Source organism: Carcharhinus amblyrhynchos, unplaced genomic scaffold, assembly GCF_965287045.1.
Source record: "Carcharhinus amblyrhynchos unplaced genomic scaffold, sCarAmb.v2.hapA scaffold_38, whole genome shotgun sequence".
Taxonomy (NCBI): domain Eukaryota; kingdom Metazoa; phylum Chordata; class Chondrichthyes; order Carcharhiniformes; family Carcharhinidae; genus Carcharhinus; species Carcharhinus amblyrhynchos.
The window spans coordinates 7,175,833-7,199,345 of NW_027649779.1; the positions used below are offsets into that span (position 1 = coordinate 7,175,833).

At 45.4% G+C, this 23,513-nt stretch overlaps 1 protein-coding gene and 5 non-coding genes across 6 annotated transcripts; 3 read left to right on the plus strand and 3 right to left on the minus strand.

Moving 5' to 3' along the window:
• The first annotated feature begins 2,780 nt into the window (after window positions 1-2,780).
• Window positions 2,781-2,862, plus strand: trnal-aag (transfer RNA leucine (anticodon AAG)). Its single transcript has one exon. It is a non-coding gene; the product is annotated as a tRNA-Leu (tRNA).
• A 261-nt stretch (window positions 2,863-3,123) lies between these two features.
• On the plus strand, window positions 3,124-3,196 carry trnaf-gaa (transfer RNA phenylalanine (anticodon GAA)). Its single transcript has one exon. It is a non-coding gene; the product is annotated as a tRNA-Phe (tRNA).
• A 3,132-nt stretch (window positions 3,197-6,328) lies between these two features.
• trnan-auu (transfer RNA asparagine (anticodon AUU)) lies at window positions 6,329-6,402 on the minus strand. Its single transcript has one exon. It is a non-coding gene; the product is annotated as a tRNA-Asn (tRNA).
• A 747-nt stretch (window positions 6,403-7,149) lies between these two features.
• Window positions 7,150-7,222, minus strand: trnav-aac (transfer RNA valine (anticodon AAC)). Its single transcript has one exon. It is a non-coding gene; the product is annotated as a tRNA-Val (tRNA).
• Window positions 7,223-8,278: 1,056 nt separating this feature from the next.
• On the plus strand, window positions 8,279-8,351 carry trnat-ugu (transfer RNA threonine (anticodon UGU)). The gene has a single exon. It is a non-coding gene; the product is annotated as a tRNA-Thr (tRNA).
• A 3,900-nt stretch (window positions 8,352-12,251) lies between these two features.
• LOC145362440 (uncharacterized) lies at window positions 12,252-22,884 on the minus strand. The gene is made up of 3 exons (XM_080218466.1): window positions 21,802-22,884; window positions 17,472-17,515; window positions 12,252-13,689 (listed from the first exon to the last, which is right to left on the minus strand). The coding sequence occupies exons 1-3, from the start codon at window positions 22,470-22,472 to the stop codon at window positions 12,824-12,826; spliced, it is 1,581 nt and encodes a 526-aa protein (XP_080074592.1). The 5' UTR covers window positions 22,473-22,884; the 3' UTR covers window positions 12,252-12,823.
• Between the last annotated feature and the right edge of the window lie 629 nt (window positions 22,885-23,513).

Below are 23,513 nucleotides of genomic sequence, written 5' to 3' on the forward strand. Positions count from 1 at the left end.
AACAACGGAATTCGAAGCCGATGGAGGTATATTCAACCCTTTGGCCCGGTTCCTCCTCATCTCAGTTTAAAATCTACCGGCCCTCAAATTATACACGTGATCTCTTGTTATAGATTACCCCATAAAAAGAAAGTTTTGGTCTATCTTTACTTCATCAATTCATCTAGAATTGTATATACCTCGATCAGATTCCCCCCTCAATTCTACCCTTCAGCAGTTTATGAGGCCATTTCACCTCACTATCAATTCCGTGACCCAGCTCAATCCGTGTTGTCATTGGCTGAAGGAGGCAATAATGTTCCATCCAAACAGGACATGTTGAAATAGGAACGTGTCAGAAGTGAAAAAATAAGTTCTGAGATGAAAATAAGAATCAAAGGGATTTGTGTTAAGTCAGTTTGAAAAACACTGTTCAACGATTTCCCTGGTCGTCCAGTGGTTTGTGTTCAGCACTTCCCCACTGATGCGTGGTTTTCATTTCCGCTGAGGAAGATTACAAAAGAACATAAGAACATAAGAAATAGGAGCAGGAGTAGGCCATCTGGCCCCTCGAGCCTGCCCCGCCATTCAATAAGATCATGGCTGATCTGTTGTGGCTCAGCTCCACATTCCCGCCCTCTCCCCATAACCCTTAATCCCCTCTCTTATCAAAAACCCATCAACCCGCTTCTTAAAAATATTTAGCGAGGCAGCCTCCACCACTTCAACGGGCAGAGAATTCCAGAGATTCACCACCCTTTGAGTGAAGAAGTTCCTCCTCAACTCCGTTCTAAACCGCCCCCCCCCCCTTTATCTTGAGGCTGTGCCCCCTAGTCCTACTGTCCTTTCTGAGTGGGAAGAGTCTCTCCACCTCTATCCTATCCATCCCATTCATCATCTTATACGTCTCAATGAGATCTCCCCTCATTCTTCTAAACTCTAACGAGTACAAGCCTAGTTTATTCAGCCTCTCCTCATTGCTCAACCCCCTCAACTCCGGCATCAGCCTAGTAAACCTCCTCTGCACTCCCTCCAAGGCCAAAATATCCTTGCGTAAGTACGGCGACCAAAACTGCACACAGTACTCCAGCTGCGGCCTTACCAATGCCCTATATAGCCGCAGCAAGACCTCCCTACTTTTATATTCAATCCCCCTCGCTATGAAGGCCAGCATCCCATTTGCCTTCCTGACCACCTGCTGCACCTGCAAGCTGGGTTTTTGCGACTCATGCACAAGGACCCCGAGGTCCCTCTGCACCGTCGCCTGCTGCAGTTTTTCTCCACGTAAGTAATAATCCTTCCTACCATTATTCCTACCAAAGTGGACCACCTCACACTTGCCAACATTAAATTCCCTTTGCCAGCTCCTGGCCCATTCGCCCAGCCTATCTAGATCCTTCTGCAGACTCTCCACACCCTCTGCACAATTTGCCTTTCCACCAATCTTGGTGTCATCAGCAAATTTTGACACCATACACTCAGTTCCCTCCTCCAGATCATCTATATAAATGGTAAATGGCTGAGGCCCCAGCACCGACCCCTGAGGCACTCCAGTAGTCACCAACCGCCAATCCGAATAGCACCCATTGACCCCCCACTCTCTGCCTCCTATTTGACAAACAGTCCTCTATCCACGCTAACACCCTACCCCCAACTCCATGCCCCCTTACCTTCTGCAATAACCTCTTGTGAGGTACTTTGTCAAACGCCTTCTGAAAATCAAGAAAGACCACATCCACCGGCTCTCCTCTATCCACCGCCCTAGACACATCCTCATAGAACTCAAGTAAATTTGTCAGACACGACTTCCCCTTAACGAAACCATGCTGCGTCTGCTCTATCAAGCAATTCCCCTCAAGATGCAATTATTTGATCTCAGCAAACCATTAATGATAATCTGATTTACTCTCCGTTCGAAAGTAGATCTACTAGAATCTGCTGAGTGAGATTTGCAAGATTCCAACGGAGCTGGAAATTTCACATGTGCAACAGTTCAATAACAAACAAAGAAAGAGAAGGACAGTGATAGACTGCAAAGTACTAACGATTGAGATGATGCAATGTAAAATCTGTGTGCTCATGAGTCAGATTTCACCGTTTATATTCACACTGACTAATGAAACGTTTCCCTCATCTGCATTGAAAAACATTTGGAAATATTTCTGTTCAGTTTCGAACTGTCAGAAGCGAAAGTGATAATTATACTGGAGTGTTCATGTAATGTTTTCAATGGCCGAACACAACATGGTTGAATCAGAAGCTGCTATTTTGCGGGAGAAAGCAGTTTGTGTTGAAAGTGGTCTGGTGTGAAAATTAAAGTAACAAAAGCAGCGTGGATAAAGTAAATTCTAGAACACGCTGTAAGCTGCTGGTCTGGTGGTTAGAGTTTGACTCTTTCCCTGCTGTTCAGATCATTGATCTGAAATTGAAAATTTATTGCTCCCATCGAAACTCTGAAAATACATGTGAGTTGTTACCTGCATGAACATATAAAGCATAATTTCGCCTCGTGTCCTGAAGTGCAGACTCAGAGCAAATTCAACTGGAGGTTCGCTTGTCATTTCTGGCAGGAAATTGGGAAGAGACAGTTTAAACGATGCCGGCCCTTCACTGCATGTTACTGTGTGCAACTCATTGTGTTTCTGATGTGAGATGATTTCTGATTATTACTAAGTTCAGACTTACCTGAATCAGTGAAGGAGCAGGCTCAATCCTCCTGATGGCCTTTCCAAGCTCCATTGCTTTTAATGAATTTCAGTAACATTATCATCAAATGACATTATTGTGACTATGTTTCATGTGGTAGCGTGGCCGAGCGGTCTAAGGCGCTGGATTAAGGCTCCAGTCTCTTCGGAGGCGTGGGTTCGAATCCCACCGCTGCCAGAATGGATTTGAGTTTTGGTCTCACAGCTCAGATTGGATGCAGAAATGTGTACTGTGTCGTTTTCGTCAAGAACAACGAACAGAAACATTACCAACTGAACAAGTTACTGGGGTAAAGCAGTGTGTGCAAGTGGCCCCTTTCGAGAGCACACACACAGTGAATTGCTGACTGCCGAGTTAAACACTCGGATAAAGGAGCAGAGCTCCAAATCATTGCTCCCTTAGAGATTTGGGAGACGGAAGCTTCCATCCTACCAGCTCGCCGAAATAGCTTAGTTGGGAGAGCATTAGACTGAAGATCTAAAGGTCCCTGGTTCAATCCCGGGTTTCGGTAGGAATCTCTTGCTGGTTTTCTGTGCTATCGGCAAATGGAATCCGCGTTTTGTCTCGCACTGTCTTCAAACATCAATTCACACAAACTGCAACAGGCCAAATACCCATCGCAATTCCACCCTGCCAGGTGTTGTTCTATTTCCTGCTTGTTGGATTTCACTTTTTAAAAACTTCCTCTATTTCTAAACATTCCCAATGTTAACGAAAGGTGATGGAGGTGAAGGTTTATCTTTGTTTCCATGTAACGTCCTGAGTTTTTCCAACCTCATCACATTTCAGTGCAGATGTCAGGTCCGCTTTTACATGGCAGTGAAAATACATTTAGTTGACCTGCTGTTTCAACCAAAACAATGTATATTTGCATTACCTCTTTCGATTCCTCCAGAAGGAGGCCATTCGGCCCATCGAGTCCGCACCCACAACAATCCCACCCACGCCCTCTTCCCCGTAAACCCACATATTTACCTTTCTAATCCCTCTGACACTAGGATCAATTTAGCATGATCAATCAAACCAAAACACGCATCTTTGAATCGGAAACCGGAACACCCGGCGGAAACCCAAGGAGACACGGGGAGAACGTGCAAACTCCGCACAGACAGTGACCCGAGGACCTGAGTCCCTGGCGCTGTGAGACATCAGTGCTGATCACTGTGCTACCGTGCTGCCCTTTCTACTGCATTCAATGTTACTGCAGTTCACTCCATTCAAAGTATTAGCATCAATCTGTGATAAACCATCCTGTGGTGATTCTGCTGAATAACATTAAATTATCACCGTTAATGGGCCATCCAACGTTGGACGCCATTGATTTGAAACTTTGCTGCTTTTCTGGGTGAACTCCAGCTCTCCATTCCTCCCGCAATGTCACCGCTCAAACTGAGTCTTTCTCCTTCCCACATTGTTAAACTCACAGTTACTGGTTTCTGAGTGAAAACTGCCTCCACTTCACTGGAGGTGGGAGAGTTTACTATTTCATTTAAGTAAATGTTTTCTTATCATTGAATCAGAGATTTGAACCCAGATCTGCGAGATATTTGTGTCGGCAGAAACAACAAACTTTCCCCTATTAACAGCCAGATTTTAACCCGTATCAGCATTTTGTGTCATCAGCCCTTTCTAGCCTATCGCTCTCTTCTTTTCTTTTTGGTTCTTCACATGTGACTTTTCCAATTCAGACGCAAACAAGGAAATCTCCCTAATATTGATTCTGACAGTTGCAGACCGGGAAGTAACGCAGCAATAAATCTACATTCCTTGGCTGGGAAACGAACCCGGGCTGGGGTGGTGAGAGCGCCGAATCCTAACCACTAAACCACCAGGGAAGCTGATACAAACGCTTTAAAATGTTCATTTATCCACGAATCACCTGCTTTTTATTGTATTTCGGAATTCTTATTCACCAAATGCAAGTTTCTTGCACATTGTCACGTTTATTTCACGCGCAAGTGACTGTTTCAGCCAATGAAAGCAGTGTTAGCTGGAACAGGAAATAGACAGTGAGGTGAAATAGTCCCACAAACTGCTCATGTGACACTTTCAATTTCCAAAACCCACCAACCTCATCACTGTGGCTCCTGTGAAACTTGGAAGGTAACACACGGCAGGAATTCATCACGGAGGGAAACGGGCACAAGTCACTAAGCCATAAGCCTTTGCAGATGGCACAAAGATGGCAGGATTGGCGGATAGCGAGGAGGATTATCAGGTGACACAGCAGGATATAGATAGGCTGGTATACTGGGCAGATAGATGGCAGATGGAATTTAATCCTGATAAATGCGAGGTGATGCATTTTGGAAGGAACAATGCAGGGATAAAGGGTAGACCAATTAAGAGTATAGAAATGCAGACGGACCTGGGACTGCAGGTGCACAAGTCTCTGAAGGTGGCAACACAGGTGGAGAAAGTGGCGAAGAAAGCTTACAGAATGCTAGCCTTTATAGGAAGGGGTATAGAGTATAAGAGCTGGCGCCTAATGCTACAGTTGTACAGAATGTTGGTTAGACCGCATTTGGAGAACTGCGTCCAGTTCTGGTCACCTTACTACCGGAAGGACGTGGAGACCCTGGAGAGAGTGCAGAGGATGTTTACCAGGATGCTGCCTGGTTTGGAAGGACTGGGTTATGAGGAAAGATTGGGTAAACTGGGGCTGTTTTCCTTAGAAAGACGGAGATTAAGGGGGGACCTGATAGAGGTGTATAAAATAATGAAGGGTATAGATAGAATAAACAGTGGCCGGCTTTTTCCTCGATTGGAGACAAATATCACGAGGGGTCGCGAGCTAAGGGTGAGGGGGGAGAAGTGCAATTTGGATACTACAGGGAGGTTTTTCACACAGAGGGTCGTGGGGATATGGAATGCACTACCAAGTAAGGTGGTGGAGGCAGGGACGCTGGACTTGTTTAAGGTTTACTTAGATAGGCACATGAGTGAAACAGGGATGGAGGGTTACAGGGGACGGTTTTAAATGAGGGTCAGAGCCTCGGGACATTACTGGAAATCTAATGCTACATGTGTTGATGTTTTGTCTCTTTTACTCAGCAGGTGTATCGGTCCACCTTGTTGTCTAACGAGGGGCATGCACACGGTGGGTCGTGCGTGGGCTGCTGTTGGATGTTTCGAGAGTGGCCTAGTACTTCGCGTCGAAGTGTGTGCTTAAAACTGGACCAGCAGATGGGCAACACAACAGCTCAGTGACTATCACTGCTAGCTGTGCAGATACATGGATTTGGGCCAGTGTCTGTGGGAGTTTGTGCATTCTCCCTGTGGTTGCGTGGGTTTCCTCCGGGTGCTCCAGTTTCCTCCCACACCCCAAAGATGTGCTCTTAGGCTGATTGGTGTAACAAATTGCCCCTAAATTATTCTCCCCTGAATTTGGTTTCCAATGGGGGTACCATAAGCACAGACTCGGGTCAAGGGAGGTGTAGGAAAAATGCTTTGTTAAGATGGCGGCGCGGGCTCTATCACATGTGATGTGATAGAAATCAATCGTCATTAAATAATGTTGGTAACACCAGATAACAGTACAGCCGGGAACAATTGACAGGTATGTTTTATTGGCACCCACGGACCCATTGCCAAGAGGCAACTGTTTACTGTGAATGCTGATGGTGAGAAAATAGTAAAACTCCGTCCCTGGATGGTCTCGAACCAACAACCTTTCGGTTAATAGCTGAACGCATTGACCAATTGCGCCACAGAGACTGAGACAGTAGGTCTTAAGTATATTCTAAACTAGTTTGTCAATGACCACAATTCTATTTCTGAAAACCTGCTCCAGAGCTGCAGCATGACCGCACTGTTTACAATTCTATACAAGTCTCTTTAGTTCCGTTGATCCCGCAGCACTGCTGTAGTGTGTTGGTTATTCCCTTTCTCCTATGAACGGGCAGATAAAATAAATCCACGTCTCTTACACAGGGGGGAATTCCACGGGAGGGAAAGGAACTGATCACCATTTTTATTATGGGATTGAAGCATTCAGGCACATAAATCCGGTCCGTTACAGGAAAGTCCAGTAGATCCGCACTGAGTCTCGATTCCCTCATCTGTCTGAACGGTTTTTCCTGTTTCTTAGTGATGAAAAACGATAAATGAAAAAAAAATTCTTCTGTGAAATGCACGCCATTTCCCCTAGTTCACTTACAATATCACTTGTATCTGTCTTTTTGAGCGCACACTACTATCAGATATTTCAGATGGTGATTAACCATATTAGTCTGCTCCTATAAACCCATTAAATCTGTTGTAGACTGAACGAGATGCGGATAGATGCTCGGTGTCAAAATCGAACTTCCCCGTCTTTTCGTCAAAATAGCGTATTTATATTTATGTATTGTAGGGAGATTTCAGATCAACGATAGCGTGTTTAACATCGAACGTCGGTTCATATTGAGCAACAAACTAAGATCAAACAATTTTCTCTTCCACCACACGAGACAGTTTAATGACAGTTTCTGCCCGGTTTTGAACCGGGGACCTTTCCCGTGTTAGGCGAACGTGATAACCACTACACTACAGAAACAACTGGAAGCTCAGCATAGCGAATCTGCCTGACTGCAATGTTCAGCTGCGCTGTGTTGCTGCAGGTTCCGATAGTCAGACTGAGATCCCATGTCACTGAATTCAGGAAGATAACCGTTACTTTCAATCTGATTGTACAACTTGTCCCGAACACCAAAACTTAAAAGAGTTCATCTGGCAAATATCTAAGGGAACAATGATTTCTGCCCATTCATTAATGCATCATTTTCAACTTTCTTCGAATAATCTCAATCAATTGTACTCAGTGATAAAAACAAATTACTGCGGATGGGAAAAGAGGAAATGCTCCAAAATCTCCCAATGTCTGACAGCACCTGTAAGGGGTGAAAAGGGCGGACGTTTCGAGTCCAGATGACACTTTATCAAACGGAGCTACTCCGATCGAGAAGACAGACAGGAACACAGGCTGAATGGCTGTTTGTCGATATAAGTGACAGAATTGCCAACATTGAGACTGCAATCCCTGCCGAGAGGATGGATTGGGACTTTCTAACTGAGGTTCAAATCCTGTCATTTTCTCTTCCCGTCATTTCTCATCGTGACTTATTTTTGTTGAAAAGTATTGGAAATAAAGCAATGGGCACAGAGATGGTCAATTCATTACAAATCTCTCACATCAGCAACACTGAAGGTCCAGTGATCAGGATCGGCGCCGTGACGCGGTTTCGATTCCCAGTCACGGAGTGAATCATTTTTTGTTCAATTCTTCATTTAATGAAAACACGCCCCACAGCGTCTGTGAAGGGAACAACATCTAAATCTTGCAGCTGGATGAACTGGCATCGGAGCTGGAGAAGACAGAGATGTAACACTAACGATAAACTCTGAAGAACATACATGTCAGATACACAACATACATGTCAAATACACACACAGCACACATGTCAAATCATGTCACTTTCAAGTTGCGTCTTTTAACTTCCTGCTCTCCACCTCAGACATTTCCACATTCATCAAAAATCCCCCACCTGAAACCCCATCCTGCTCCTCAATCCACTGATAATGCTACTCGTACCGCGCGGAGTAGACAGCATTTGGCTCCATAGCTCAGTGGTTAGAGCACCGGTCTTGTAAACCGGGGGTCGCGAGTTCAATTTTCGCTGGAGCCTCTCCCCAAAGTTTAGCCAATATAAACTGCACGAAAAAAGCAGATGGAGTAAGACGAGGAAGCAGAGTGGAGGGGCAGGTCAGGTGCAATATTGGACAGCAAAAAGATATTCTTCTTCGTGAAAAACATAGAAAGACCAGAACATGTTTGATGAGCTGAAAAATATAAATGTTGATATTAAAAATATAATAGATGCGTTTGTATGAGGAATGCTTAAAGTTAGCATGTAGGTGCAGTAGATAATTGGAAGGAAAATTATATTTTGAAACTACTTTCTTGCCGGCAGACTGGAGTTCAAGAATAACGAGGTGTCTGCAAATGATCACTCAAAGCATTTGACCTACTTGTTGTTGCTGCCACATTGAATGAAAAAAAATCACGTGCTTTTGGTGACCATTTGCATCTGGCGGTTCCCTGCCAGTTGAAGCGGTGGAGGCTACCTCGCTAAATATATTTAAGTCGCAGGTAGATAGGTTTTTGACAGACAAGGGAATTAAGGGTTATGGGGAGAAAGCGGGAAAGTGGAACTGATCCACTTCAGATCAGCCATGATCTTATTGAATGGTGGGGCAGGCTCGAAGGGCTAGATGGCCTACTCCTGTTCCTATTTCTTATGTTCTTATCTTATGGCAGCATGGTCAGTGAAGGTTTGAAGGGCCGAAGGTCACCTGTGCTGTAATTTTCTCTGTTCTTTGTACTGCCATTTTTCTTTACCCAAAACTGAGCTTCAGACCCTGTAGCTCTATATTTAACCATTCCATCTCTGACATCTTCTCCAGTCACACAACTCTGTGAGATGTCTGTACTGATTTACTGTGGCATCATGAGCGTTCCACATACAACATGACTTGTATCGATAAATTCTCATCTTGAACATTTCAATTGAAATTTCAAGGCATGTAGAGCCTTTTGAGCAGAATGGTCCAGATTCTGAGCCACGACAGATCAGCCATGATCTTATTGAATGGCGGGGCAGGCTCGAAGGGCCAGATGGCCTACTCCTGCTCCTATTTCTTATGTTCTTATGTTCTTATGTTCTTATTCCCATCCCCTTTTAATGTGAACAAGTTGTTTCTGATTTCACTACAGAGCTTGTCTATTAAACAATGACTGAACACAGCGGGTGAATGTGAGAAGCTGAAGTTTCCAGTTGAAGAGGTTCCCAGTGTCTCTGAGCAGCTGAACTGGGGAAGCCTTTGGGCAGAGACTGTCCTGCTGCTATTTCCCTTCCTGGCCACCGGGGGTCGCTGTAACACGCCCAGGCGCTGCTCCGCCTAGTGTCACCTCTTGCCCACTCCGGCCCAGCCGCTGCTCGTTGGCGGAACATCCGGGACCTGAAGAGAGGCGGGGCCAGCCGCCATATTACCGTGATGTCACCATCAGCCCCTCCCCCCGTCGAGGAAAAAGCGACGGTTCAGAAATGTAGAAAGTGAAAGAAATTCCCACCCGGAAATCCCGCCCGGTGCGGAATTAAAATTAAATAAAATACATATTTTTACAAAGAGGCAGGTGGCGGAACCGCGCATGTGCTGTAGTATTTTCCCAGAGCGCACCGCGCGGGTGTGATTGAAAAACAGACGGAATAAAAAACAGAAACGATGTTCCCGAATGGAGAAGGAACCGAAAGTCTGACGGGTGAGGATGTGAATAATAATCATCAAGATTCAAAGTATTAAAAGATTAAAATGGAACTGCCTGGGCGCATGTGCGGTAGGGGAATTCCCCCGCAGTGCAGCGCGCGGGACGCCGTCTCCCCTGGCAACGGAAGATGGCCGCTGGCCATCTCCCCTGGCAACGCAAGATGGCCGCGGGCGGTGAGTGATTGTGGCGCAGGCGCAGTGAGGTCTGCCTGCAGCCCATTGTCCAGATTGCCCCCCAGTGGATGTGGTGGGGATGGTGCAGCAGATGGAGCAACAATCCCAGTTTCAATGGGGGGAGAGAAGCTGCAATGCTGCTCCCTGTTGTTCACTCCTCTCGATGTGGGTATGCCGGCGTTGGACTGGCGTAAACACAGTAAAAAGTCACCTGACGAAGGGGCTAACCCGAAAGCTTGCGAGTATATTATCAAATAAATAGGTTGGACTAAAACCTGGTGTTGTCAGACTTTTCACTGTGTTCACTCCTCTCCCCAGTCTCAGCATTGCAGAGTGTTTAAACAATAGGGTGCAATGTCACAGCGGCAGATAGACCTTCAGTTTAAATTTATTTATTAGTGTCAGTGATAAGTTCGCTCACATTAACACTGCAATGAAGTTACTGTGAGAATTGCCCTAGTCTCCACATTCCTGTTGGGGTAACACTGAGGGAGAATTTAAGCACGGCCCAATGCCCCCTAACCCAGCACATCTTTCAGACTGGGGAAGGAAACCCACACAGAAACGGGGAAAAGGTGCAAACGACCCACAGGTCATTTTTGACCTGTGTATTTTTGACACAGTGATGTTAGAAAATGGGGTTCAGGGAGTCAATTAACCCTTTCTCCCCTTTTCCCAAACTCTGAAATGATTCCCAGTGATAATCCTTATTGGTGACAGTGGTTAGATTTTATTCAGTATCAATAAGAGCTGACACAGGCTAATGTCTGAGCCGTAGTATCAAAGTGCAGCAGCAAGACGACAGCTCAGTGACCATCGCTGATTGCTGTGCAGACACATGGATTTCGGCCGGTGTCTGTGGGAGTTTGCGCATTCTCCCCGTGCTTGCGTGGGTTTTCTCCGGGTGCTTCGGTTTCCTCCCACACCCCAAAGATGTGCTGTTAGGCTGATTGGCAATAATAAATTGTCCCTAAATCAGTTTCCTTCAATCTGGATGGCCATAAAACATTAGACAAGGGTCGTGGGTGGAGGGGGGGACTGGTGGTGTTGAGATGGCAGCGCGGGCTCGTTGGGCCGAAGGCCCTGTTTCCCGGGCTGTTTTTGTTCTTTGTTCATTACCATTACACTCTGGGTAGAAGCAGCATCTCCACGGAAATGCTCCCTGCTCTGCCCCAGATACCATGGCACCAGTCAATGCAAAATGTAAAACTCTGACAAATCTCTGCATTCGGGGAATCTGTTCTTATACTTTTTACACCACAAAGTCTATTGCTGAGCTAACGTTTGAATGGACCAATTATAAAACCTATCATTGAACCATCTGTACCTACCCGAGCCATGTCAAACTCTCAAAGAATTATCTTCCCACGCTCTGTCCCTGGCACAGGGAGTCAGCATTCCCATGCTAAACAATGAAAACATGGTGGCCTTGACACCCAGGTGACATCTAGGATTCAAGGCTCTCTTGTTTTTCCTCATTTTGTGAGCATGTGCAGTATGTTTAATTGGATCCTGATTGTTTTGAACTCAGTTTCCCTCTGGTGTGTGTGTCAATGCCTTGATGGTGTCACAATGTTGTCTCAATCCCCTGGTCACATTAACCATTTCATCTCCTGCTGTGTCTCAAGTAGCTGTGTGTGTTTGGGACCCGCTCTTCACTCCATCTCACCATGAATTTAGGTTTGCTATTTTTCACATGTAACAAATCATATCTGCACACTCACTCCCGTATCCCAAAATCATGTCACACATTCTTAACTCTCAGATGCACGAATGAAATGATCAAAGTGTGTCTGTCTTTCTTATCTCCCCCTGTTATGGTGCTGATATTTCACATAGTGGCCAGGCTTTCAAGTGTTGATTTCTTTAAAACAAAGTTGCTGGACAAGGATGTGAATATCTCCCAAAGAAAGTGATCAACTTACTCACCCCATCTACACATTCCAGACATTCACTAGAATGTAGTTGGACACCAGATTGATATATTCCAATCAACCACATCCAAGGGCAGTTATTTCAATTCCCTTATTTTCCTGTTGTGATGTATTTCTTCCAACTAACCACAGAAACCCAGGAACATGTTACAATAGTTTATTCATGATTCAAGCCTGGAGGGAACTACCCCAGAGAAAGCTCTGGAAGAGCACCCTCCTGTGATACAGCTCAAAGTCACAGCTCTGCCACAGCTCTCTAATACAGTAATCATAGAGACATCACCCTAATACAACTCTCAGCTCCAACTCACAGATACAGACAGCTTACACAATTATTCAAAAGAAATGCAAGGGTTCTGAGGAAGAATATTTTGATGCAGCGAATGGTAATAATCTGGAACTCACTGCCTAAGAGGGTGGAGGAAGTGGAGACAATAAACAATTATAAGGGAAATTGGATGGGCATTTGGGGGTGTTTCAAACAGAAATGCTAACTAAATATCTGTGAACTTCCTAACATCTTGTTACTCTGTGATTCTTGTGAAATTTGAAACCAGTTATTCACAAGACTTAAAGAGAATCAGCCCACTGGAGGCTGAGACCGGCCAGTCCAACAGAAAGAAACCCTCTGACCCTCCCCATTGATCAGCTGTGAGAATGAACAAAATGCAGTTCTGGATGTGATTGAGAGCAGAAGCAATAGCAACAGAATCTAATCCCTAGAATCACTCATGAACCTGTTGGTGTCTCAGCAGCTGGGATGAAACTCTGAATCCTTTCCCACACTGAGAACAGGTGAATGGCTTCTCCCCAGTGTGAACTCGCTGGTGTGTCTGCAGATTGGATGACTGATTGAATTCCTTCCCACACTGAGAGCAGATGAATGGTTTCTCTCCAGTGTGAACTCGCTGGTGTCTCTGCAGGGTGGATGACAGAGTAAATCGCTTCCCACACTGAGAACATATGAACGGTTTCCTCCCAGTGTGAACCTGCTGGTGTATCTGCAGATTGGATGACTGACTGAATCCCTTCCCACACTGAAAGCAGGTGAAAGGTTTCTCCCCAGTGTGAACTCGCTGGTGTCTCTGCAGGGTGGATGACTGAGCGAATCCCTTCCCACACTGACAGCAGATGAAGGGCCTCTCCCCAGTGTGAACTCTCTGGTGTGACCGCAAGCTGGATAAGTCAGTGAATCCCTCACCACACTGAGAGCAGGTGAATGGCCTCTCCCCAGTGTGAACTCGCTCGTGTGTTTGCAGCTGGGATAACCGAGTGAATCCCCTCCCACATTGAGAGCAGACGAATGGTTTCTCCCCAGTGTGAACCTGCTGGTGTCTCCACAGAGCGGATGCCTGAGTGAATCCCTCCCCACACTGAGAGCAGGTGAATGGCCTCTCCCCAGTGTGAACTCGCTGGTGTTGCTGTAGGATGGATAACCGAGAGAATCCCTCCCCACACTGAGAGCAGATGAATGGCCTCTCCCCAGTGTGACTGCGCCGATGAGCTTCCAGCTGAGATGGGGTTCGATATTTCTTCTCACACTCCACACATTTCCATGGTTTCTCCATAGTGTAGATGCCCTTGCCGCTCTCTTAGGTGCACAATCAGTGGAAGCTTTGTCCACAACATTAGTACACACTCTCCCTGATGTGAATGGTGTGATATTTATTCAGGCTGCGTAACTGCTTAAAGCTCTTTAGTCAGTGCAGTGGAACACTTTAATTTGAGTGTAGGAGCTTTTCCAGTCACACTGATGTTTGAAATCTTTTCAAATCAACAGATGGACAAACATTTCTCCTTCTAGATTGAAAGGCCAATCATATCCAGCTCCCAAGGAATACGACTGTCAGATCTAGATGTGTTGTTTGAGATTTGGGCCTGTGATTCCTCTTTCAATATCCTGTAAAATAAGTTTATTAAAACCATCACTTTTGGAACAGGATAGAAATTCAGAAGACACAATTCCAGTTTCTATGGAGTATTATTTCCTCTCTCATTCCCCAAAAGCTATAAATCCCCATCCCACACACTCTCCCTCCATTTTCATCCTGCTGTATCTAATATTCACACTCCCAATTTTCCTGAAGGTGCTGATTGAGGCTGATTGACAGATCCATGCTCACTGCTTCCTGTCCAGTACACAGAAATTATAAGAAATTGGAAATGCAGTTGGCCTTTCAGCCTCAACCATTGATTGAGAATTGGCCGATCTACCTCAGCACCATTTCCCATACTATCCCCCAGATGGCTTGATGCCTCAACATCTTCTATATCTCAAAACTTATCAATCTCTGGCTTGAAATTTCTTGATGACTGAGGCTCCACAGTACTTTGGAATAGCATAATTCCAAAGCTACACCACATACTTGAGTGAGGAAATCCCTCCTCCTCTTAACTTTCTTTCCACTTTCCTACCTGTTCCCAATAACGCTTGACTTGTTTATCAATCAAAAATCAGTGTAACTCACCCTGGGATATATTCAATGGCCGTCTGCTTCCACTGATCCCTGTGGAAGAGAAATCCAAAGGCTAATGACCCTGATACGCGAGAGATTAATGCCTGGAAATATCTAAGGTAGCTCCAGTACAATATTAATCGGTCTGAAACTCAATCTTCATTCAGACAGAGAGGAGCAGTAGTTTAGCTGGGCAACAATGGAGGAAGCTCCAGACAGCCATGCACACAAGTCCGAATTCTGATTGGTTGGAGGACCAGCGCCCATCCGGTCTTCCACGCCTTGCCATTGGTCAATGTCTCGCATGTAGACAATGAGGGGAAGGAACCCGAACCCACGTGGGGGTGGGCGGGGCTTTGACCGCCAGCTGCGCTGAGCTGATGTCCAATCCGCAGTGTTTTGTTTCTGTAACCAGTGATCTTGCTGCCACTGTGTGCTGTGAACGCCCTTCTGAGTCATCGTGACGGCACAATGGAGCCCTGCCTGAATCAACAAATAGTAATCACTCTGCTCCGCGGTGACGTCTCCAGGTTCAGGCGCGCGGACCCGGGAGCCCCGCCCCCACCCATAGAACATAGAACATAGAACATTACAGCGCGGAACAGGCCCTTCGGCCCACAATGTTGCGCCGACCAGTCTTATTTTTAAAAAAAACAATGACCCACTAATCTAAACCAATCCCTTTTCGTCCATAAACCTATCCACCAATCTCTTAAACGCCCCCAAACTAGGCGCATTTACAACTGCAGCAGGCAGGGCATTCCAGTCCCTCACCACCCTCTGGGTAAAGAACCTGCCCCTGACATCCGTCCTATAACTACCCCCCCTTAATTTAAAGCCATGCCCCCTCGTGCTAGATTTCTCCATCCGAGGAAACAGGCTATCACCATCCACCCTATCTAAACCTCTAATCATCTTATATGTTTCTATAAGATCCCCTCTTAGCCGCCTTCTTTCCAGTGAAAACAACCCCAAATCCCTCAGTCTCTCCTCAGTCTGTGCATTCCACACATTGTTAGCCCAGTCTCTGCGCTGATAGCCAAGTTCTGCACACGTGAGAACAGCCTCAACTGGGATCTTGGGATCATGTCACACTATCTGTAACCTGCATGACTTCCCTGGGCTTGCAAAATCTCACAAACTGGCCTGGCTGTGTGAGAAACACAGCTCACAGTTAAACAATTTAGTCAAGTCAAGTTCTGAAGGAGCAAGATTTTATTTGACGTTCTTGCAAGACCGGGTGTCTAGCGAAATAGGCACACCTCACATAGATTTACAGCACATTTTATACCTTTTTTACAAGCATTGTGATGGCTTTGCAATGTGATGTTCTCTCCTAATTGGTGGTCCCTGTCCCATCTATGTGTTGACATTCTCCTATTGGCTCGAGGTGCCCTAAGTTCCTATCCCATCTAACAATGTCTCCTGTTATCACAAGAGTGCATTAGCAAACTCATCCATCTTATCCAATACTGTTACATGTCCAGTTCAGATTGGCAGTAATCAATCCTTTGCCAACTTAATCACTGCTGTCCCGACTATCTCAGTGACCCCTTCCCCCTTTTATGCTTAGTTGTATAAACAACACATCTTGCAGACCATTTGCTTTTTATAACGTGGGCCTCTTACATTCCTGCAGGATGTGGTGTATGCTTCACTGCACATCGCATCTCTGATGTTATCTCTACATTACAGGCAGTCTTTTTATTATCCCTAATTATTGCTGTGTTAGCAGCATCGAACCCTATGTCCTATGTTTGTGACTAAACTCACAGTTGTTTCCATAAAGTGGGTTATCAATATGCCTAACTATATCCAATCTATTTAACTTCAAGCTATTTCTCTATGCTCTACAAATATATGTGTTAACAACATCTTTACCTATTGCTCACAGCTGGAGACAGTACACATCTCTTTAATCTGTGCTTAATCCTCTCCCCACTCACATTGTCTGTATCTTGAAGACTTGATTACCTATAAAGACTTGCACTCCAACCATTATTTTGTAAATTGAGTTTGTGTCTTTATATGCCCTGTTTGTGAACTGAAATCCCACTCACGTGATGAAGGAGCAGCGCTCCGAAAGCTAGTGGCTTTTGCGACTTTAACCTGGTGTTGTGAGACTTCTTACTGTGTCCAGGACAGGAAGCAGTGAGCATGGATCTGTCAATATATAGAACAGGGCAGGGGCTTGACCTGCAGAGATCCAGCATTGAATCAGTGGACTAACGGCCCTATTCCAAGCCCTGATGTCTGACTGATCAAAAGAGAGAAATTTCAGCTGCTCCAGTCTCTCCAACTAACTGAATTGCCTCATCATAGAATTGTACAATGCAGAAAAGGCCCTTCAGCCCATTGAGTCTGCACCAACATGCAAGAAACACTTGACTTCCTACCTAATCCCATTTGCCAGCATCTGGCCCATAGCCTTAAATGTTTTGACTCGCCAAGTGCTGATTCAGGTACTTCTTAAGGATGTGAGATGCCATTCTTGCAAATCTCCTCTTCACCCTCTCTAAGAACGTCACATCTTTCCTAAGTCTGGGGCCGATATATAGGGTTCCATTCCCAAGGGATTGAACAGCAGGGAGGTTATGTTCAACTTGATTAGAAGCGTGATTATAATACACTGGGAATGCTGTCAACAGTTGTGATCTCCATTTAGAATCATAGAATTCCTCCAGTGCAGAAGGAGACCATTCAGCCCATTGAGTCTGTACTAACTCTCTGAAAGTTCATCACAGCCAGGTCTACTCCACCCTATCCTTGTAACCCCATGTACTTACCATAGCTAATCTACCTAACCTGCACATCAATGGACTGTGGGAGGAAACCGGAGCACCTGGAACAAGCTCATGCAGACTCAAGGGAAATGTGCAATCTTCACACAGACAGTCACCCAAGGCCAGAATCAAACCTGTCTCCCTGGATTTGTGAGGCAGCAGTGTTGAAATAAAGGCACTGGAGAAGGAGCAAAAGAAAGTCACAAGAATAATCCCAGAACTGAGAGCATTTAACCCTCAGGGAAGGCTGGGGCTGCTGACTTTTACAAAGATACTATCAGTTTAAAAAAGATTTTTTTTTTAATCTGTTACATTGTTCCAATTTGGCTGTACACTGCCCAATTATGGAACCCAAATTGTCCTTTTGAAGCGTTTGAATTTGGAGAGATATAACCATCAAGCAAAGACTCAGACACCAAATCAGTTAATTCTATCAAAGTTTACTGATCATATGCAACTTTTAAAAATTGATTGGGGCAAGTTTACTCATCAATGAAACTCTACCAACTCCACACTTTCAAGTCAATGATCGATCCAAGAGAAGTGGGTGACAACGTGAAATTCTGGGGCTCATGATGTGGAGATGTCGGCGTTGGACTGGGGTAAACACAGTAAGAAGTCTTACAACACCAGGTTAAAGTCCAACAGGTTTATTTGGTAGCAAAAACCAGTAGTTTTCGGGTTGCTTGCTGCCCCTTCGTCAGGTGAGTGGGAGTTCTATTCGCAAACAGGGCATATAAAAACACAAACTCAGTTTACAAAATAATGATTGGAATGTGAGTTTTTACAGGTAATCAAGACTTAGAGGTACAGACAATGTGAGTGGAGAGAGCATTAAGCACAGGTTAAAGGGATGTGTATTGTCTCCAGACAGGAAAGTTAGTGAGATTTTGCAAGCCCAGGCAAGTTATGGAGGTTACAGATAGTATGACATGAATCTTGGCTATCAATCTCTGCTCAGCGACTCTATGCTATCGTGTGTTGTGAAGGCTGCCTTGGAGAACGCTTTCCCGAAGATCGGAGACTGAATGCCCGTGATCAAATGGCCGTGATCCTGGGGCTGACAGAGAAAAAGTCACTACCTCTGAGAAACACGGATGGCACCTTCCTGGGGTTTTGAATAGCAGGGAACTCATAACTGAACCATTCCCAGGACTAACTACTCATCTGTTTTTTTTATTTATTCATGGGAAATGGGCATCGCTGGCTGGCCAGCATTTATTGCCCATCCTTAGTTGCCCTTGAGAAGGTGGTGGTGAGCTGTCTTCTTGAATGACTGCAGTCCATGTACTGTGGGTTGACCCACAATGCCATTAGGACGGAATTCCAGGATTTTGACCCAGTGACGGCGAAGAAACAGCGATATATTTCCAAGTCAGGATGGTGAGTGACTTGGAGCGGAACTTGCAAGTGGTAGTGTTCCCATTTATTTGCTGCCTTGTCTTTCTAGATGGAAGTGGTCATGGATCTGAAAGGTGCTGTCTGAGGATCTTTGGTGAATTGCTGCAGTGCAGATAGTAAACACTGCTGCAACTGAGCACAGCGGTGAAGGGAGTGGATGATTGTAGCTGTGGTGCCAGTTAATGGGCTGCACGATGGTGCAGTGGTTAGCACCGCTGCTTCACAGCTGCAGGGCCTGGGTTCGATTCCCAGCTTGGGTCACTGTCTGTGTGGAGCTTGCACATTCTCCCCATGTCTACGTGGGTTTCCTCCGGGTGATCCAGTTTCCTCCCACATTCTGAAAGACATGCTGGTTAGGTGCATTGACCCGATCAGAGGCCAGACTGTGGTGATTAGGGGAATTTCACAGCAACTCATGCAGCGTTAATGTAAACCTTACTTGCGACTAATAAATAAACTTTAAGACTTTAAAAGTGGAGAATATTCCATCGCACAACTGAGTTGTGCCTTTTAGATGGTGTATAGGCTCTGTGGAGTCAGGAGATGAGTTATTCACTGCAGTATTCCTAGGTCTGACCTGCTCTTGCAGGCACTGTGTTAATGTGGTGAGTCCAGTTGAGTTTCTGGTCAGTGGTAACCCCAAGGATGTTGACAGTGGGGGATTCAGTGGTGGTTACACCATTGAATGTCAAGGAGCAATGATTAGATTGTCTCTTATTGGTGATAGTCATTGCCTGCCATTAAATGTTACTTGCCACTTGTCAGCCCAAGCCTGAATACTGTCCAGATCATGTTGAATTTGAACATGGACCGCTTTGGTGTCTGAGGGGTCGTGAATGGTGCTGAACATTGTGCAATCATCGGGGAACGTCCCCACTTCCAACCTTATGATAGATGAAAGGTCATTGACAACGCAGCTGAAATGGTCGGACTTAGAACACTACCCCGAGGGACTGATGCAGAGATGTCCTGGAGCTGAGATGACTGACACTCCAAAACCACAATCTTCCTATGTACCAGGTATAACTCCACCCAGTGGACAGTTTACCTCCTGATACCCCACTGATTCCAGTTTCACTAGGGCTCCTTGATGCTGCACTCGATCACAACTCTGGTGCGGCCGCACTTGGAGTATTGTGTGCAGTTCTGGTCCCCACATTACAGGAAGGATGTGGAGGCTTTGGAGAGGGTGCAGAGGAGGTTTACCAGGATGTTGCCTGGTATGGAGGGGAGGTCCTATGAGGAGAGACTGAGGGATTTGGGGATGTTTTCGCTGGAAAGAAGGCGGCTAAGAGGGGATCTTATTGAAACATACAAGATGATTAGAAGTTTAGATAGGGTGGACAGTGATAGCCTTTTTCCTCGGATGGAGAAAGCTAGCACGAGGGGGCATGGCTTTAAATTAAGGGGGGGTAGTTATAGGACGGATGTCAGGGGTAGGTTCTTTACCCAGAGGGTGGTGAGGGATTGGAATGCCCTGCCTGCTGCGGTTGTAAATGCGCCTAGTTTGGGGGCATTTAAGAGATCCGTGGATAGGTTTATGGACGAAAAGGGATTGGTTTATGTTAGCGGGTCATTGTTTTTTAACTGGTCGGCGCAACATCGTGGGCCGAAGGGCCTGTTCTGCGCTGTAATGTTCTATGTTCTATATAACCAAGGCTGTAATGAGATTAGGAGCTGACCCTGGTGAAACCCAAACTGGGAGTCACTGAGCAGGTTATTGCTGAGCAGGTGCTGCTTGATAGCAATGTTGATAACCCCTTCCATCACTTTACTGATGATTGTGAGTAGACTGATTGGGCAGTATTTGGCTGGGTTGGATTTGTCCTACTTTTTGTGTACAGGGAAATTTTCCACATTGCCGGGTAGATGCCAGTGCTGCAATTGTAGTGGAAGAGCTTGGCTATGGAACCGGCAATTGTGGAGCACAAGTCTGGAATGTTATCAGGGCCCATTGCCTTAGCAGTATCCACTGCCTCCAACTGTTTCTTGATATCATGTGGAGTGAATTGACTTGGCTGGAGACCGGCAGCAGAGATGTTGGGGATCACTGGGACCTGCTCTTCACTCCAATGCACCATGAATTTACGCTTGTGATTTTTCACATGTAACAAATCATATCTGCACACTCACACCCGAATCCCAAAATCATCTCACACATTCTTAAAGATCAAAGTGAGTGTCTGTCTTTCTTATCTCCTGCTGTTATGGTGCTGATATTTCATGTAGTGGCCAGGATTTCAAATGTGGATTTCTGTAAAACAAAGTTCATGGACAAAGATGTAAGTATTTCCAAGAGAAAGTGATCAATTTATTCATTCATCGACACATTCCAGACTTTCTCAAGAATGTAGTTGGATTCCAGATTGATACATTCCATTCAACCACATCCAAAGTGAATTAATCAATTCCTTTATTGTCCAGGACAACATATTCATAATATCTTTAACAGAGAAATTCAATATTCCCATTTGATTTCAGGGATTAACATATACTGTTTGCTCTTTATTGTCAATGTCAGGCTGGGGAAGGTCCCCTTGGAGCAAAGGAGGTTGAGAGGAGATTTGAACGAGGTGGACAAGATTCTGACAGGTTTAAATAAGGTGGACAAAGAAAAGCTGTTCCCATTCGCTGATGGGACAAGAACGAGGGGGGACACAGATTTAAGGTTTTGGGTCAGAGATATAGGGGAGGATGTGAGGAAGAATATTTTGATGCAATGTGAATGGTAATGACCTGGAACTCGCTGCCTACGAGGGTCAAGGAAGTGGAAACACTAAACTATTACAAAGGAAATTGGATAGGCATTTGGGAGGGTTTCAAACAGAAATGCTGACTAAATATCTCTGACCTTCCTAACACCCTGTCACTATGTGATCCTTGTGAAATTTGAAACCAGGTATTTGCAACAAGACTCAAAGGGCATCAGCCCACTGGAGGCTGAGACCAGCCAGTCCAGCAGAAAGAAACTCTCCCCATTGACCAACTATGGGAATGAAGAAAATCCAGTCCTCGATGTAATTGAGAGCAGAAACAACAGCAGAATCCAACCCATTGAGTCACTTGTGAACTCGCTGGTGTGTCTCCAGATTGGATAATTGAGTAAATCCCTTCCCACACTGAGAACAGGTGAATGGTCTCTCCCCAGTGTGAACTCGCTGGTGTGACTGCAGGGTGGATAACTGAGTGAATCCCTTCCCACACTGAAAACAGGTGAACGGTCTCTCCCCAGTGTGAACCCGCTGGTGTGCTTGCAGGTTGGATAAATCTCTGAATCCCTTCCCACACTGAGAGCAGGTGAACGGCCTCTCCCCAGAGTGAACTCGCTGGTGTGTCTGCAGGCTGGATGAATGACTGAATGTCTTCCCACACTCAGAGCAGATGAAGGGTCTCTCCCCAGAGTGAACTCGCTGGTGCGTCAGCAAGGTGGGTAACTGAGTAAATCCCTTCCCACACTCAGAGCAGGTGAATGGCTTCACTCCAGTGTGAATTAGCTGGTGTTTCTGCAGGCTGGATAACTGAGTAAATCCCTTCGTACACTGAGAGCAGGTGAATGGCCTCTCCCCAGTGTGAACCCGCTGGTGTGACTGGAGGGTGGATAACCGAGTGAATCCTTTCCCACACCAAGAGCAGGTGAACGGTCTTTCTCCTGTATGAATGCGTTGATGAGCTTGCAGCTCTGATGGGGCTCTGTATCCCTTCCCACAGTCCACACATATCCACGGTTTTTCCATGTTTTGAGTCTCCTTGTATCCCTGAAGTCTGGACAACCCGTTGAAGCTGTGAAAACACGTGTGTGGCTTCTCCGCACTGTGAATGGATGTCGGGCTGTGTAAGTGGTGAAAGCTCTTTCCACAGTCAGTGCACTGGAATACTCTCACTCGGGCGTGTGTGTGTGTCAGTGCTTTCCCATCCACACTAATGTTTAAAACTTTTTGAAGTTTACAGACCGGTCAAACATTTCTCCGATATTCACGTACCAAGGAATCGAGTGATTTTGTTCAATGTGCACATCATGTCTGAGATTTCTGTCAGTGATTTCTCCTCTTCCAATATCCTGTAAAAAGAATTTTAAAAATATCTGTCAGTACAGAATAGAAATTCAAAGCAGACAAGTTTCTATGGAATGTGCTCTCCTCTCTCATTTCCCAAGAGCTGTAAATTCAGGCTGATTGACAGATCCATGCTCACTGCTTCCTGTCCTAGACACAGGTCTGTAGAAATAGGAGCTGCAGTTGACTATTCGGCCCATCGAGCCTGCTGAATCATTCAATGAGCTCACTGGCCGATTTACCTTTGCCAGATTAACCCCCATATCTCTTGATATCTTCAATATCTAGAAACCTATTTAATCCCCTACTTGAGCATACTTTATGACTTAGGATCTGGTGTAGAGAATGCCAAAACTTCACTACATCCTTAAGTGAAGAAATCCCTCCTCATCTTAAATTTCTTGCCTTCTTTCTCATAACTCTTGACTCTCTTGTTCCCTCAATGATATATTCAATGATCTTCAGCCTTCGTTGGTCCCTAAGGAAGAGAAACCCAGAAAGTACAAATCTCTGATCGAAGAGATGACTGGAAATACATAAGAAAGCTAAAGTGCTACATTACACAGCGAGAGACAATATTAAATATATTTTATTACAAGACAATAAATAATGTATCTGATTTGGACCATATAAAAACACGAGACATATCTCTTTCCCATATTAATTTACTGTCCTCTTAAATGTCAGCTGTCTCCTGGGGAAACCAGTCCTGTAATTGTGAAC

Excerpts from the sequence above, each read along its gene's own strand:
- LOC145362440 (XM_080218466.1), bottom strand. The coding sequence starts at position 22,472 with ATGGAAAAACCGTGGATATGTGTGGACTGTGGGAAGGGATACAGAGCC. Across the intron at positions 17,516-21,801 it reads ACACACCAGCGAGTTCACAA|TGCCTTTATTTCAACACTGC; the intron begins GTGACTCAATGG and ends CTCCTTCTCCAG. Across the intron at positions 13,690-17,471 it reads TCACAAATCCAGGGAGACAG|AGAGCGGCAAGGGCATCTAC; the intron begins GTTTGATTCTGG and ends TGTGCACCTAAG.